This window comes from Neophocaena asiaeorientalis, unplaced genomic scaffold (genome assembly GCF_003031525.2).
Source record: "Neophocaena asiaeorientalis asiaeorientalis breed wild unplaced genomic scaffold, Neophocaena_asiaeorientalis_V1.1 scaffold46, whole genome shotgun sequence".
In the NCBI taxonomy this organism is placed as follows: domain Eukaryota; kingdom Metazoa; phylum Chordata; class Mammalia; order Artiodactyla; family Phocoenidae; genus Neophocaena; species Neophocaena asiaeorientalis.
The window spans coordinates 9921146-9938322 of record NW_020175393.1 but is presented as its reverse complement, the minus strand read 5'-3'; the positions used below and the strand labels follow the sequence as shown (position 1 = coordinate 9938322).

At 48.4% G+C, this 17177-nt stretch overlaps 2 protein-coding genes across 4 annotated transcripts in view; one reads left to right on the top strand and one right to left on the bottom strand.

Moving 5' to 3' along the window:
• Positions 1-8086, top strand: part of XPO5 (exportin 5) — a 43166-nt gene extending 35080 nt beyond the window's left edge. For 2 of the 3 annotated variants that reach the window (XM_024766003.1, XM_024766002.1), the window contains 11 exons: positions 1006-1102; positions 1979-2115; positions 2824-2921; positions 3499-3545; positions 3957-4054; positions 4681-4743; positions 5526-5608; positions 6061-6168; positions 6305-6442; positions 6646-6810; positions 6992-8086. In XM_024766003.1, coding sequence (XP_024621771.1) covers positions 1006-1102; positions 1979-2115; positions 2824-2921; positions 3499-3545; positions 3957-4054; positions 4681-4743; positions 5526-5608; positions 6061-6168; positions 6305-6442; positions 6646-6810; positions 6992-7129 — 1172 coding nt within the window. In that variant the 3' untranslated portion in view covers positions 7130-8086. Of the gene's footprint in view, positions 1-1005; positions 1103-1978; positions 2116-2823; positions 2922-3498; positions 3546-3956; positions 4055-4680; positions 4744-5525; positions 5609-6060; positions 6169-6304; positions 6443-6645; positions 6811-6991 lie in introns of those variants that run through there. The other variant, XR_003006047.1, reaches the window with a different exon arrangement.
• A 1115-nt stretch (positions 8087-9201) lies between these two features.
• The window catches only part of POLR1C (RNA polymerase I and III subunit C), a 9839-nt gene continuing 1863 nt past the window's right edge, over positions 9202-17177 (bottom strand). Inside the window, exons 3-9 of the mRNA XM_024766000.1 lie at positions 11242-11349; positions 10873-11005; positions 10469-10588; positions 10230-10382; positions 9925-10074; positions 9703-9819; positions 9202-9558 (exon numbers count right to left, since the gene is read on the bottom strand). Coding sequence (XP_024621768.1) covers positions 9440-9558; positions 9703-9819; positions 9925-10074; positions 10230-10382; positions 10469-10588; positions 10873-11005; positions 11242-11349 — 900 coding nt within the window. The 3' untranslated portion in view covers positions 9202-9439. The remainder of the gene's footprint in view (positions 9559-9702; positions 9820-9924; positions 10075-10229; positions 10383-10468; positions 10589-10872; positions 11006-11241; positions 11350-17177) is intronic.

The window sequence follows — 17177 nt, the reverse complement described above, 5'->3', positions numbered from 1 at the left end:
AAAAAATAAATAAGTAAATAAATTTATTTAAAAAAAAAAAAAAGAAGAAGTTAGAGCTAGAGACACCAGAGATGTCTAAACCTTGTGCCTATCTCTGGAGCTTCAGGCTGGCTTACCATCACAACCCCGACAGTGTGTTTTTGCCCCGGCTATCACCTCTGCCTGGGCCTGGCCATGATTAAGCAGTCTAGTGAGCATGCCTCAGCTATGACTTAATGAAAAGAAGACTGTTAGCTTGTCTTTCCAGGGCCCATGGCTATCTCTCTTGGCCTAAATGGTCCTGGGCCATTTCCTTTGGCACCACTACACTTAAGCTCCCTTTTGGAGACACCAGCAAAAATGAAACGTCCAAAAAATGTCTTGTTATTAATATAAAAATTAGGTGTTGCTTCACCACCTGTTACCCTCCTGCCCCCCCTTCAGTTATTCATATTAAGCCAGGAACTGCTGCTGTAGAAATGTATGACCAACCAAAACATACTAGAATGGACAAACAGTTCCCTCTGGCAGCTTCCAACCAGGAGCAAGATTGGAAACAAAATTGCCTCTGATTAGAAGTATAGATCTTTTAAGGCAATTGTTATCCTGAGATAAGTGGGTTTCATTTTTATCTGCTATACACCTCGGGCTTTTGCATAAAATTTTGCTTGAAAAAAGAGGTTCTGTGACTTTAAAAGGAAGGGGGGGACATTCCCAGTACTTTACGGAGAGATCATTTTGGGCTATCATTGTGTGTTTTGGTACAAGTTCCATCTGGAGAAACCCAGGCAACAGTTAAGAGTACTCAAACCTGGACACTTAGAGAGCTTTCGCCTTTCCCTGCAAATACAGTGTAGCAGTCACTTTAGGGAAGCTGTCAGCACTTCCAGCTGGTAGAAGACTTGGTCAGCTGCTTTGCATTTATAGCACCCCGCCCCCCAAACCACCTCTGCCTACGGGAGGGTGTTGGCAGGTTGAGACCCTCAGCAGAGGAGCAGCGGGTTCCTGATCCATCTTTGTCTGTAGGATTACCTCAGCCTCTCTTGGAACTGAATGACTCTCCTGTCTACAAAACGGTCTTAGAAAGAATGCAGCGTTTCTTCTGCACCCTCTATGAAAACTGGTAAGGAACCAATGCTGCCTTTTCATATTCTCCTCCTAGACGTGCATTGTATAGGATGGCCTTGGGCTGGACATCTGATCTAGAATTCTAGTGTACAGGTAATGTGAGGACAGAATTTGACAGGAAACTCATGATTCTAGTGTCAAATCAAAACGAACAGGCTGGTTTCCTGCAATTTTTATTTTAACTGTCACATGTGCCTTTAAGTCCTAGCCATGACTTGATATTTTAATGCCCAACTTGTCTGTTTCCAGTGCATAAAGTGATGCGACCAAAGTAGAAGTTACAGTGATGGGGATGCATTTTCTCAGACCCCTCACTCTCATAGCCCACTCTTCATGGACACTGGGAGATAGCTGGCCATATTTTGTCTTGGGGTCCTGGTTGTGGCGTGGGGGGTGTAACTGGCCCTTCTGTACACCAACTTCCCCAGGGCACTGATCTCGCTAACACAGTGCTCTAGTCAGCCAACTAACAAAAGATTCTCCATTGTAAATCCATATTACTTACAAAGTAATGAAAGGCTACTGTTGATCTTGGGTACCGACATCTGTCTTTTAAAAGATGCTGAATCTGGTTTCATGATGTTTTCTTAATTCACACTTTTTAAGCAGCAAGGGTCTAGGGCGTTTTGTTTGTGGCCTTTGTTTTGTGTGTGGGGGGGGGGGGGGGGGCGGTTGTTATTTTCCCTTCTGATAGAAGATTAAGTCCACATCTTCGAAGTGTACTGATTAAGCTAAAGTTCTCTTAAAAAGAAAATACAGTTAATTGCTTTTCTAGCTGAGAAGTCTTCTTGTAGACTAGAAATTCCCAAGGCAGTCAGGGCTGGTGATAACAGATAATGGATTTGATGTTATTCATGATTTTCCCTTACAGTTTCCATATCCTAGGGAAGGCGGGCCCTTCCATGCAGCAGGACTTCTACACCGTGGAGCACCTAGCCACCCAGCTCCTCAGCTCTGCCTTCGTCAACTTGAACAATATTCCTGACTACCGACTCAGACCCATGCTTCATATCCTTTCAAAACTCCCTAGATGGGCTTCCCTGGTGGCGCAGTGGTTGAGAGTCCGCCTGCCAATGCAGGGGACGTGGGTTTGTGCCCCGGTCCAGGAAGATCCCACATGCCGCGGAGCGGCTGGGCCCGTGAGCCATGGCCACTGAGCCTGCGCGTCCGGAGCCTGTGCTCCGCAGCGGGAGAGGCCCGCGTACAGCAAAAAAAAAAAAAAAAAAGAAAAAGAAAAAAAAAACCTCCCTAGATAACCAGATAAAGGGCCAGAAGATTGAAGACAGGAACAGTTCAGAAGCACCAGAGGAGGCAGAGCTGAGCTATATGAAATAGATGGAAACATTTTTGACAGTATATAGTAGCCACATTAGAAGGACAAGAAGATTGAAGTAAATAAAAGGAAAAACCTGAAAGCAGTCCAGGGGGTGTTGAAAGCTCTTTCTCCTTAGGGGAAATTCTTACCATCCCATTTCTTGGAAAGATGAGAAATGAAGCTTTTATCCCTTTTCTGTACTTTGTCAGGTGCTTCTCTTTGAAGAAGCACTCACACAGCACTCCCATTCAGACTCTTTGTTTTTGTTCGGGGGAGTATGTTCTTCCCTGCAAGTTATATTGTAAGGAGAGTTTACTACAGTTCCAGCCTGGCAGGGGAGTGGTGCCTTAGAACGACGGGTGTGCGCTCGTGTGCTAAAGCTTCTTAACCTACCGCGGCACGGGTCTTTGTGAAGCCTCTGGTGCTCTTCTGTCCCCCGGAGCACTACGAAGCTCTGGTGTCTCCCATCCTTGGACCTCTTTTCACCTACCTTCACATGGTAAGACATTGGCCAGGAAAGGGTGGCAAAGAGGCCTCTTAGAGTGGGTGGCCTCTCATGAGTCTCACAAGTCAAGAGCTCCTGAAAGCATCGTCTCCTAGCCCTGCCAGGATGGCCGCACAGCCGCTCCACCCTTGCTGCCCGGGGTAGAGCAGCCCCCCTGAAGAACTAAACTGGTTCCATTGCCTGCAAAGCACCTGCAGATTCAGATTCTACTCCTATCCTCCTGTTAACTGAGGAGAGGTGATCAGGGGAGTGCTCTTCCTGGGTCTGTTTCCCTGACTCTGGAATTAAGCAGGGGGACCAGCTGGGCAGAGAATAGGTGTGTCCAGAGAGACTCAGGAGTTCTGAAATGTCATTGATCCTTTCCAAGCAAAGAAGTGTTTGATATGCTGCCCTTGTCGTGGGTGTGGGAGAGGTTATAGAAACCGTATCTGGTTTTTTAACCTTGTGGGGTCTCCCAAGGCCCTGTCATTGTTACCTGGACTCACCTTCAGCTAATTCTAACCATGAAGTGGCCCTTAGATATTGTCTTTTCTCCCTAGTGTAGCACTTATTTCTTTTTTTGCTTTCCCAGAGGCTTTCCCAAAAATGGCAAGTCATCAACCAGAGGAGCCTGCTGTGGTAAGGGACTTTCTCTTCTCTGTGATGGGTGAGCTGGCAGCCAGGCCATGGAGGAAGGACTCTGCCATCCCAGGGCCAGAACAGTAGTGGGTCATAGTCATCCTCAGCCTAGATGGTAGATCGCTTTTCCGTGACCATCAGGCAGACTCAGCTCAAGCCTTCATAGGGGGTACCTTCAGCTGCCTTAGGTGAATGCTGAGACATTCTTAGGACTTTGATCCATTCCCCTCAAGCCAACTGGATATAGTCACAAGTAATAATGCCCCTCAGTGGATCACTGCTGCCCATTCCTAACTTTTGAGTGGAATGTAGACCAGAGGAAGTCAGGAGAAGGAAGTGGGCACAGAAGGTCTAGCTAGGGTCAGTGCTCCTTTTGCATTCCCATGGAACTTGGCCCCTGGTTTTCTGCAGTGGAGAAGATGAGACAACAGATGAAAACCCAGAGTCTCAAGAGATGCTGGAGGAACAACTGGTGAGGATGTTAACCCGAGAAGTCATGGACCTGATCAGTAAGTGGCGTGGGAACCAGGGGTAGAAGACAAGCCTTTTTCTGGAAAAAAAGCTGGTCACTCACCTAACATGTTTGCAGCAACACTGACAGACTGATAAGAAATAATTAACTGGATAGAAACTATGTAATTCTTAAGTCAATTTAAGGACACTTTATGAATTGTGAACTGCATTGTAGTTGTTCATACTAAGGGCAGATTATGAGCAAACGGTTGAAAATAGCAGGAGGAAGTTGGATTAATGGTAGGAATAACTTCTAGCTTTGTCAAAATAGGGAAATTCTTTAATTCTTAGACATGAAGGTGGTTATATTTCGTTTTTATTTTTTGGTCAGTTCACTTGTTTGAGATCCAAAGTAGACCGAGTATACATACCAGGCATCCTCTCCTGGTCATTTACTCTCAGGTAATTCTGTAATTTCCCGCCGGTTGACTGAACTTGAAGAGGGACCAGGACACGGTCTGGTCAAATGCCTCTATTTCTGTTGGTGAAGCTGACTTTGTGCCTGGGCGGTATCCCACCTTCCCCCACTCCTCACCTGCCCAGAGACAGCTTGGGATCCATTGGCCTGAGACGGCTGTTGTCTGGTGGTAATAAGCCTAGTAACCCTGCTTTCTTGCTTTAGCTGTGTGCTGTGTTTCAAAGAAAGGTGCTGACCATGGTACTGCTCCCCCTGCAGATGGAGATGGTAAGTGAGCCTGTTGCGGCCCTTGGAGGTCAGCCGTTAAGCTCCTAAATATTGTTACTTTTGTAACCAGGTCAGTTCCCATAGAAACTGTGTCCCTAGCAGTCTGGTGTGGAGGAGACTTTGTACATCTAGCTTTCGTCCATGCTGGCCCCCTTGCTGTATTCCCCAGCACAGTCCCTCCTCAGAGCCTCTGCGCTTGGTGATTCCTCTACCTAGAACGATTGTTCTCCCAACTATATATACCTGGCCCATCCCCTTGCTTTTTATTCAGGTCTCTGCTCAGATGTCACTTCTGAGAGGTCTTCCATGACCAGCTTATCAAAAATAGCAACGCCGGCCTCTAGATTCTTCCTCTGCTCTGTCTTCCAGCACTGATCACTACCTGACATGTTTTATTTGTGTTATTAATTACTTCTCTCCCTCACTAGAATTTAACTCCTAACAGGGAAGGGACTTTGTCGTATTCCTCTTATATCCCCAGTAACTGCTATAGTGGGTCCTCAAATATTTGTTTAACGACAAAAGATCCTGAGCATTTGCAGCTTTTTAGGTAACTGTCCAGAAAAATTCCTTGTTCTGCAAACGTATGGCTAGATGCATCTCTAGATCTGCCATGGGCAGAGGCTTCTACGCCCTCTTATGAGGCTGGGGGGCTGTCCTAGTACCTTTAACCACCAGTCAGCCCAGGATACTCACCTCTCCTTTACTCTGTGGGCTTCTGTCAGAAAGGACGGTCTCTGTTCTGAAAGGATGGAGCTTAACATTTTGGTCTCTACTTACAGATGAAGAGATGATGGCCACAGAGGTAACCCCCTCGGCCATGGCAGAGCTTACAGACCTGGGAAAATGTCTAATGAAGCATGAGGTGGGTGGAGGGGCAGGCGAGATTTTTTCCTTGCCCAGCCAGGGAGCTCGCTTCCACTTTTCTCATTTTCTGATGCCATCAGGAGGGTTTTTTGGTAATACGCCTTTATATGAGTTAAAGAAAACAGTGGGAAAGGCACAAGGCCACTGTGTTCCCATGCTGGCATGGGCAAAGGCTCAGAAAAACACCCAGGCACATTGCCACCAGTCCCTGGTGTTCAGCCTCCCCCAGGCCTGAGCTCTCTTTCCTGCACATAGGTTTTCTCTTCTGTATTGGTTAGTTTTTCTTTTTTGGATGGCCTGATAGACATAGAGGAAACAAACTCCCATCTCTTCAGTAGCTGCTTTTATCATTTTCCTGCTTACCTATTAAAACTCTAGCTCCTGATGCATAAGAACTCAGAGAACATTGTACTTATTTTCCCATTGTAATTCTCCATCCTTTTCTGTTAGGATGTTTGTACAGCACTGTTAATTACAGCCTTCAATTCCCTGGCCTGGAAGGATACTCTGTCCTGCCAGAGGACGACCACACAGCTCTGCTGGCCTCTCCTCAAACAAGTATGGTTACTCACCCTTTCTCCTCTCCCCTCATGAAACATTTGGGTCATGAGGATTGACTGAATCAGTTGGAAGAACCTAGGGTGCTGAGGCCTTCAGAGTCCCGCTTTGGCCCTGAGCACAGCTGTCTCCCCAGGTGCTGTCAGGGACACTGCTCGCAGATGCTGTTACATGGCTGTTCACCAGTGTGCTGAAGGGCTTACAGACGCATGGGCAGCACGATGGCTGCATGGCTTCCCTGGTCCACCTGGCCTTCCAGATATATGAGGCGCTGGTGAGTGGAGAAAGCCTGGGGGCAGGATGGCTGCGGCTTCATCCCTCACAGCCTGCCTGCTCCTGGTCACTTGGGCCTTAATCCTAAACGTAGGCAGCTGCCAAGTTGCTAGTGCTGCCCCTGAGAAGTGGGTGTGGCAAGGGATAGGGAAGGTGACGGGGCCCAAAACTGTGCCATTGAGTGGGTTTACCCCTACTTCTCAGCGTCCCAGGTACCTGGAGATAAGAGCTGTGATGGAGCAGATCCCTGAAATTCAGAAGGACTCACTGGACCAGTTCGATTGCAAGCTTTTGAACCCCTCTCTGCAGAAAGTGGCTGACAAGCGCCGGAAGGACCAATTCAAACGCCTCATTGCTGGGTGCATTGGGGTAGGTCACACCCTTCACACCCTTTCCTTAGTGCTCCCAACCACCTTTGCAGTCTTCTTGGACCATGTGTACAGGCAAACCAGAAACCAGCTGTAGTCAACGACCATTATGGTGAGACGATCTTTAAAACAACCCACCACTTGAGACCCAGCATTAGTTCTTTCTCGTTTGTCTTCCACAGAAACCCTTGGGCGAGCAGTTCCGAAAAGAAGTTCACATTAAGAATCTCCCCTCACTTTTCAAAAAGACAAAGCCAATGCTGGAAGCAGAGGTGCTGGACAATGAGGAGGGAAGCCTGGCCGCCATCTTTGAACCCTGAGTCAAGCTTTTGGGCATTCTTCCTCGACCTTTATTGTCATCTCTTCTTCCCCTTTGTAGCTATTCTCTAGGCCCCTCTCCACTGCCACCTTACTTTACACCGTCGTCAGCCTGGAGAGAGATCCAGGTCTGGAGCTGGAGAGAGTGGGCCCTGTACAGGGCCGGAAGCCACGCTAAAGCATCAAGAAAGGGAGTTAGGGCTTACACCATTCTGTCTAGATTACCCAGGTATCTCCCATCCTACTTGGAGTTTTGCCTTTTCCAAGAGAGAAAAGCTAGAGCAGAGCGGCCCTTCTCCCCAAGCCCTCCCGCCCCCAGGCAGCCATACACCTGTGCAGAGTGGTAACTAGGGGCGCTATACCCAATGCTGCGACAAGCCAGGCTTGCGGCGGGGGCTCAGCCCTGAACTACTTGTGCCAGAGTTTCTCCTGGCTCGTTGAAAGTCCCACTGAGCCCCCTTGCTGCTGGGCTGACAGGGACCTTCCCCATCCCCCAGGGGCATATCTGGGTCAGGTGCTGAGTGCTGAACTGAATTTGGCCAGTTCCTGCTTTGTTTGTTTTGAGCAAGAATCTGGTCACCTGATGGGATCCATGGTACAGGCCACTGCTAAGCTCTGGGCACAGTATCAAATGTTAGTACCTTCAGGGACCAGGGCTGGGCCAGGGTCTGTAGCGCTCTGTAACATCCCTTAGAGCTCACACATTTTGTCCCTCCACGAATGACCCCTCAGTGTGGTTTCCCCAGTCCCCAGGGTCCACTCAGGCACAAGAGCCACAGTACCCTATCCAGTGTCACATGATGTCATTGGCATTTAAGGGTAACCCAGACCAACTAGGCTACATCTGTGACAAGCAGCTGGCAAAGCCACTGGTCTCTCCTAGGACTAGCTCAGTCCAGGTGCCTTCAAAAATCTCGTGGTCTTTCAGGTCCCTGGTCACTTCCCTCATGGGCCATTTCCAAAAGAAAAAATATGCCTTCCCATCACAACCTGTGAGTCTCCAGTCTGTTCTAAACATCACTGGATGGCCCTATAAGCACAGGGGACATGGATGCACGACTAGTTAATCTATACAGAAGGACACACATTTAGAGTGTGTGTCCACGTGTTCCCCACAGAGGCCTGGCATTGATCCAATCCACTGACCAGGGTTTTGGTGATCCCCCGCCCCCAGGTAGGGTAAGGTCAGGAAGAGGCAAAGCTGGGGAAACGGACTTGGGAGTCCCACATTGCGCTTTCTATGGCACAGACTTGGTCCATCCCCTCTTCCTGGGTGGTGCTTTGGGCTTCTTGTCCACTGTGAAGGCCATCTCAGCATGTTTCCCTCCAAACTTGTTAGCTGCCTACTCTTCTCTGCGGTGGGGCTGTGGAGGGTATAGTTGTATTTATTGTGTTGTAATATTTTTAACATCCTGTGACTTCATGCTAGAAGTTTTCTATTGTTTATAGAACCTTTTTGTAGAAACATTAACTCTAAAGCACATCTGCATGTCAGTAAAAATCTCAATTTCATATAGAAAGGGCCCCATCTCCCTTCTTCAAACTAGTAACGTACTCCAGGGCCACTGTTCCTCATGAGCCTCTTGCTTGCTAAGGGGGCTGGGCAGGAAGAACTGTGACTGACAGACCTGCTCTGTCAAACCCTCTGAAATAGCATGCCAGCCAGAAGCAGCTTTCTATTCCTGACACGTAGACCAGGCGGCCCTTCCATTCTCTCAGTGTCGTCATTGGTGGCCACTGGACCTAACCCAGAGGGGCTGCCCAAGGGGACTGTTACTCTTCCTTGTGTGGCTCTTGATGTGACTTGACTGCCGTGGACCACCCTTTTTTCTCTCAGGAACTTCCTCTGGTATCCAGGAAATAGGTTAAGCAGCACACGGTGTTTTCCTGTGGTCTGGCTGTGCCCCCAGAAACCATCACACTTGGCATTTCTCAAGGGGCTTCAGAGGGACTTGGCCCTGACTTGCAGTGATGTCTGAGCCCAATGCTCTTAACTGCTAAATAACGCCAGATCTCTTCTGAGGTGCCCCATAGTTTTGGACGAAAACTGAAAAAGTGGTCTCCAACAAAAGGATTTTTGTCTGGATGTGAATTTATTTACATTAAGACCTTACAAAGGCATAAAAGTCACATTTTGTGGCACATTTAACGAAGTGTATTGACTGAAAATAAAGCTGGAATTGTCCCCAGAAAACTCAGGACCCCTAGTCTCTGGGCTCTCTACGGCAGTCCTGTGGGGGCAGGTCAGAACCTAAAATCTTCAGCTTGCCTCAGGGGCATCCAATCCCAGCCGTGCCAGGTCCAGCGCAGCCTCAATCCATCTGAACCGCATCCAGCTCATCCAAGAACCGCCGGCACTTCCCCATCAGTACCTTGATGGCTTCACTCACCAGCACGTCTGGTGGCAACACCCCTGTTGACTCCACAGAGACTGGGGACCAAAGGGACACTTTAGCCCAGGCAGGGCTTACAAAAGCTCCTTATACGTATTGCTAGATTCTACATCTGAACTCCGCAAGGCAGCTGCAGCACCAAAGAACTCCAGCCCCACCCCACCCTCCAGCTTGAAACTCACAGATGTAATGGTTCCGAACGCGAGCCAGCCGTACGACCTTCTTCAGCGTCTCGTTCCGGAAGACCTCCCTGCTGGACGTGTCTAGCCGGGGGCTGGCGACTCTGGCCACCTTTGTACCTAGTGAAAACAAACCGTACTGTAAATACATGAGCCCAGAGCTTTTATTTCTCTGCTACCTTCAAAGAAAATACACTTTAGGGCCTGGCATCCCAAATCCCATACCTTGGATTTCTTGCACCTCAATAACACCAGGTGAGAAGCACCGGCTCAGCTCCTCAGCCGCATCCCCTTCCACGGGCTCAAGCAGGGTGATGTCCGGCAGGAGCCGGTAACTGGCTGTTGCCACAGGTGAAAACTTGGCATGATCTTTGCCTGGAGGGAAGAGGGAACTCAGAGCCTGGAAGGAGACCCTTCCTCACATTCCCTAAGCTCCTGACATCAAAGGCCCATTGGCTCTCTGCCTGTCGGGGACATCTCAGCCGAGTCCCTTAGTCATACCTCACCGCAGGGTAATCAAAGGCTCTCACCAATGCCCTTGACGCAGTGCATGAGCAGGTCAATCTCCTGGCCAGGCCGCAGCTGAGCGATGAGGATATCATCATGTACCGGTCGGATGGTGCCCTCCGGGAAGAGGTCAGCCTGGTTCCCCAGGGGGACCCATGTCATGTGCCTGGTGTACACTGTGGGAGGAAGCACATCAGACCAAAGTCCCTAAAACTGGCACCCACCAACAGGGGGCCCTCTTCCTCACCCCACCGGTACCTACCTTTGTGGTTGACATAGAGCTCATTGGGGTCAGAGGAATCTTTAGCGGCGTGGGGGTTCCGAGTGCACCTGACCTGCAGCCGAAACTGCAGGGTATCTATCTCTGTGCCTTCTTCATCTCCTACACAAAGGGAGGAGGTGGGGGCTGTTAAAGAGCTAGTGGACTTCGGTGCCAGGCACTACGCTGAATGCCTTGCATGTTTCTCTCATCCTCTTGGCAACCCTGGTAAGGCAAGGGCGCGTGTCCTCACAGACAACAGCACTGATGTACCAAAAGACTGGTACCGGGCCCAAGGTCATACAGTAGCCAATCAAGGGTTCGAACACAGGCAGTCTGATTCCAGAATCAACTTCAGAGGAGAGCTGCCCACCTTCCCCCCAAATTTCATTTTCTCAAACCCTCACCTTGGTTCCGATATTCAAAAAGGCGGGGATCAGCATGAATGGGGATGAGCCCCAAGCGGTGAGCGAGGATCTCATCCTGGACAATGGAAGTGTTGTTGTACACCAGGACCTTCTCCACAGCCATGGTTGGCACCTGCCCAAGAAAAGGAAGCCACTCATCTACGAAGACCCTGTAGATTCCCCATCTACTCCCTGCCTCCTCACATAGGGAGATGGAGACTTCCTCCTAGAAGAACGCTTGATGAAAAGTTTACAAAGAATGAGCAGGAGGAACGCTCAGCAAAACTGCAGGAAAAATACCACTTGAGACAATTCTACAAATGAGGACTCCCCACACAACGCCACCTTTGCCATCATGCCCACCTATACCTCAGCTAATAGAATGCGTCGAAAAGCATTGGCAATGGCTGCGTCGATTCCCACCATGTCAAACTCCAATGAGTTTTCATCCATGTGTACCACATCCACGCGGAAATTCTAAAGGAACAGGAAAAACACAAAATGAAGCCTGCTCTCTACACAGGCAATACCTGCCCCCAGATACTCCCCTCAAGAACCTCCCTTTGCCCAGATGTCCCTCTCTCTTCCAATCATTTATTAGTTTCTAGAAAAGTCTTCATTTTTATCTTCCATTCATTTAAAATCCTCTGCAATATGGCTTCCAGCCAGGCCATCCACAGAGGCTATTTTACTAAGAATAGGCTCACATATTGCTCAGTCCAGTTGATACTACTCAATCCTTATCTTACTAGACACCTCCCTTGCACCTGGCATTGAGAGAATCCCATTTCCAAACTACTGCCTTGATTTCTGAGCACCAATCTTTCTTGTCTGATCAGTCCTTCTACTAAATTCACAATCTTCCACCTACCATATACATGTTACCATTTCCCAAGTGTTCGCGTCTCTCCAGGGTGACCTCAACCCCACTCATGGTTTTAGCAACTATCTGTACGGACAACTCCCCAAATTGTATCTCACTTCTGACCTCATATATAGCTCCTGCTAGCCTGCTAGACTTCTCCATCTACAGGAAACTGAATGCGTCAACACTCCCTTTCCCCAGACCCATTTCTCATCAGTAAATGACACCACCATCCATCAAAGTAGTTCCCCAACGAGCAAATTTTACACTCCCCCCTCACAGCCCATATCCAAGCAACCACCAAATTTACCTTCTGTCTCCTGTGCTCTGTTTCCATGATCACAATCTTAGTTTCTGCCTTCAGCCTCAGCTCCCCTATGCAATTCTGTCACAAATCTGCACACATAACAATCCTCAAATTCATTCTCTCCCAACCATTAAGCTTGCAGATATGATAGTATCTGCTTAAGAGCTCTTCAAAAGCTCCCTATCACCTACAGTGCCTAAAATGCACTTCAGTCTTGCCTAACACTCATGCTGACCCACTTCATGTTCTAGCAACAATGAACTGCTTCGACACTCCTCACCCTTCGCTGTTCTCAGCTTCTGCTCATCGTTCAAGGCTGAACTGAGATGTCATCTCCTTCAGGAAATCTTCCATACTTCTGCCCCCCCTTCTCATTCTGGATTAAGTGCCTGTGCAGGATACACCCGCCCCAACCCCATCACCTTTTTTGCTTTCAACCGCCTTTACCGCATTACACTGGACTCATTTGTCTACGCATGCTCTTCTCCAACAAGACTGAACACCTCGTTTGCAAAGCAGGGCAGAAGTTGTGTATACCAAGCACCTAGCATGTTGCTTGATATACGGAGCAAACCCCAAGTGAGGCAGGAGAGACAGGGCCCAACCCAAGGACAGCCTCCTCATACACAGACATTAGGCAAAAGGCAAAGCCACCTCTCCTTGTGTTGCACTTAATGAGGTTATGAAGCATGGAGGAATGGCATCAGCAACAAGAACATACATTAAACCTTGATTAAACTTTGTGACACCTGAACAGGGAACCCTGACCAGAAAACCCACAGAGCTCAGCCCAGCATGAGCAATAGAAATGCACAGGCTGCAGCTGACTGCTATACAACCTTCCACACCTGGTGCTTGACTGCTAGGGGAAAAAACGGCTCTTAGAGCACACGTGCAGTGGCTTCAGGAGACAGACTCGCAAGAGAAGCAGATGTAACCAGGTGCAATTAAGATCCCACCCCATCCTCCCACCAATGAATATTCTGCCCCTAATCAAAGAAACCTGCATCCATTCAAGGCATTGAAATAAAAGGAGGGGGGTCAGAAAACTCCTCAGATGCCCTCCTCACTGGCGAGGACGCCCGAGTTCTTTTTCAAGTGCGTTTGCTTCTGCCCCTTAATACACTGCTGCTTTGTTTCTCTCAGTCTGTGTGACTTTTTTTGCGTTCCCTGTCCAAATTCTTTTGGACAGGTAGAACAAGAACCTGGACCTTTAATTTAGCCTGTCTGGCAACAGTCTTTGGCAAGCAAGCCAGGAGATTTACTGGAAGTTAATTACCCCTCATCTTGGTCTCTGGTAAGTCTTAGCCTCCCACCTCCCTTGCACTTGAGTGGTGCTGCCTGACTTCCTATCATTACTTTTCTCTTTCGCTCTTCGTCGCGCCTATGCGGCCCACCTCACTCATATTTTCGTGTCTTGTTCTCCCGGAAGTGCGGGAAGAGGAATTTGTCAGGTGCTTTCCAAGCTTGCTGCTAGGTCTTGCACTTCTCATTGTTGCAAGGCATGTCAGGCCAGCCTCTGCTCACAGGCAGTCAGGGACCTGAACCACAGGAGCTTTGCCCTCTGGGTTTATCTTATCCACCATTTGATTAACTATTGTCAGGTTCAGATTAGCAAAAATATAAAATACAGCCTTACTTGGACAGACTGTAAGTTGAAGAAAGCTGAGGTTTTCTTAGATTTTTTTTTTTTAACATAATTACACATACCGCCTTCCCTTAGTGGCTGGTACCCATTTTCAGATACTTACCACCCTTTCAGAGAATGAAAACTAGAACCTAAACAGGTCCTGGAACTATAAGGATGTCCATTTTAGGGGAATGCACCCCAGGAACACAAGAATTAATCACTGGCTACAGAATCTACAGAGAAGCCTTGAAGCCTTCAGGAAGGTCGCTCACCCTGGGTTATCGCAGACACCAGGGGAGGACACGGGCCTCAGGACAGGGGCTGGCAGGGTTGCCGTATGATGGGGTCGCTACCCTCACACAGGCTACAGTCAGCAGGAGTGAGAAAAACAGGGACACCTGTAGGCAGTCGTGACCGACAATGCTCCTCCTTTTGGCAGGAGCTTGGTGCCCCTGAAGGGTCATGGGTAATCTTTACTCCCAGGGACATACCCTTTGGGAGTATTCAGAGACACCAAGGACATTTTCTCTTTTGGGCTTTTGTGCACCCCACGTTGCCTGGGGACCCTGACCATCGAGGGCTATATTTCAGAACTAGTTAAACTCTAAGGGCACGTAAAACCAGTGAACTCATTAAGAGCAGTACTTAATTAATTTGGGACAAGTCCAGGCAGTTGAATTCCTTCTCTGACCAAATGAGCCTCATCTAGGATTAAACTTGTGGAAGTTTTTAGAGAATGCACTAACACAGACTCCTCCACCCCAAGAACTAGTCCCTACTGGGACAACATTTTTATCAGCTAGTCTGTCCCTGATATTAGGTGAAAGCTCCAAAAGTTACAGTTGGGCCCTCAGGCTCTGATGCCTTAGCTGCTAGATATGGCCTATGGGGTATTTAATAACCGTGACCAGGCAGAGGAAGCCCTGAGGAACTGGCACAAAGGGGAACAAACTAAGAAACAGGCTCAACTGACAGCTCTTGCTGTCTTGCCTTGCAACCTCAGGGACAAAGAGAAGACACGACACCAGATCAACAGACTCCACAAGGGGTCTGCTTCAAATGTGGTAAGCCAGGCCACCGCACCCGTTCCTGCTGAGGGCAAAAGGCGAAACTGCTTGCCCCATGTCCAAACTGTGGAAAGTCAGGCCATCAGACGTGAGAATGTCCCATGTCCGATTTGGACAAAGGGGTTTCGAAACTCCAAATGGTAGCTGCAGATAGCTGACAGGGCCGGGGGTCCTTGGCTCCCATGGAAAAATTCACCATGTCAACAGAAGAGCCTCAGGTGATCCTTAACAAGGCAGGTAAGCGGGTCTAATTTTTTAATCAATACAGGAGCCACTTGTTCTGTCTTTAAACAATTACGCTGGACTCTCAAATGTTAAAAGCTGCCTGGTATTGATAAAAATCCCCACAGTTGGTATTTCATTAAGCCACTCAACTGCCAATCTGAACAATATTTGGTCTCACATGCCTTCTCGGTAGTCCCTGAATGCCCCCATCCTTTAACGGGACAATACGTTATAAAAGCTCGGGAGACACTTCAGCGACTAGGAACAGGCCCCAACTTTTAAGCTGCTCCGGCTGAGACCTAACATTTGGGTGAAACCTAACACCCATACATTTTCGAGCCTGAGACAGAGACACCCCAGGAAGGGCCCCCAGGAAGGGCGCCCAGGAAGGGCGCCCAGGAAGGGCCCCCAGGAAGGGCCCCCAGGAAGGGCCCCCAGGAAGGGCCTCCAGGAAGGGCCCCCAGGAAGGGCCCCCAGGCCAAGCTGATTATTACTAGGTGCAGGTTGCTAGTCTTTTGTCAGTCACACACAGTACTCCTATTCTGCCTGTTATCAAACCCAACAGGACCAAATAAGTATTTTGGGGACACCAAGAATGGACGACCAACTGTTAGCTAAGCGGGAAACCTGTCTAGAGTTAAACCTATCCCTCCCTCCTCCCCAGTCTTCACAGGACATCGAGGACCACAGACAACCAGAAGAGTCCAGACAGGCGAGTGAGCCCCCTTCCAAACCTAAAGTTCTTATTAACGAAGGACAAAAAAACTTCATAAATCCAAGGCTAAGCACCTATGGCCACTATTTTCCTTCCGCCCCGTTACACCAGTCCGCCCATAAACTAATCAATATGCTTTGGGGAACCTGGATACCTGTCGTCCTCCTCGTGTTCCTTCTCGCTGCTCTGGTAATCCTTTCTGAGTGTCGTCTTGATTCAGCACCTTTACCAGAGAGGGCTCTGCTCTGTCCATGCCGGGTTTAAAAAGGACTGTTTGTTTTTAGCTCACCACTGCCGCTGCCACCACAAAATCGTTATTCATCCTAACCTTTGTCTCCCTCCTTTGGGTGTCTGCGTTAGTGGAATAGGAACTTAATGCAACTGTAAATCTTTCAAAAATTACTCATGGCTTAATTCCTTGGGTCTCACTTTTAGGAAAGATCTGCTTACTCTGGCAATATCCAAAGCTTCCAAGGCAGGCTTTATCTCTGCCTCTCTCTCTCTCTCTCTCTCTCTCTCTCTCTCTGAGGAGTCCTCTTCCATTAATGTCTTTAAATATAGAAGTTTTATTTAAAATCTTAGATTCCCGAGCTAGGTGGCAATTCCACCACTATGAAGGATTCTTAGATTCATAAGAAAAGTGGATACATCTGGGCACCACAGGCAGACACATTACTGGTCATGCCCTATATCAAAAAGAAGCATAGAAAAAGAAATGGCAATCCCCCTACCTGGCCAACAGGGACAAATGGGCAGGGTCCCAAACCCTCTCTCCTTGGAGACATCCAAGGACTAGTAAGGTCACTGAGGGGACGCCTCCAAGGCCTAGGAAGTAGGTAACTGGTAGAAGGCGACGCCCTTGCTGTTACCAAAGCTGAGAGCAAAACTCACAGGATGCCCTGATTTTTGTGCTGTTTTCTTTTCTGTCCACTTTAGGTATAAACACCATAGGAGGTGCCCCTTCAATACCCGAGCAGTCCCTCTTAGGACGCATCCTGAAAAACTGGAAGGAATTCAACGTTGATGAGCTAAAACACAAGAAACTCATCTTTTTCTGCAACACATTTTGGCCTCAATACAAGTAAGGGTCAGGGAAACCTGGCTCCAAAATGGCTCTTCAAATTATGATACTATTTCACAACTGGATTTATTTTGCAGGAAACTAGAGAAATAGACTGAGGATCCTTACGTGCAGGCTTTTATGATGCTATACCAAAACCTTCATTGAAGGAATCATGTCAGATTTGTTTCATTGAACCAAAGAAAAGAGACCAAAATACCCCAGATATTTTAGATGACAACCCCAACTCCTCCTTCCCTTCCCTGGGATTGGCTAAGGCCTCTCCTTATCTAGATAATGCCCTGATAGTGGGACAATGCATGCTAGGCCAACTAAGTAATCAGAGGGACCTCAGTATAACCATTTATAATCCCATTCCTGAAATAAGAGGGCAACTGGACTCATCCTGGCAAAAAAAGGAGTTGCTATTGGTTTG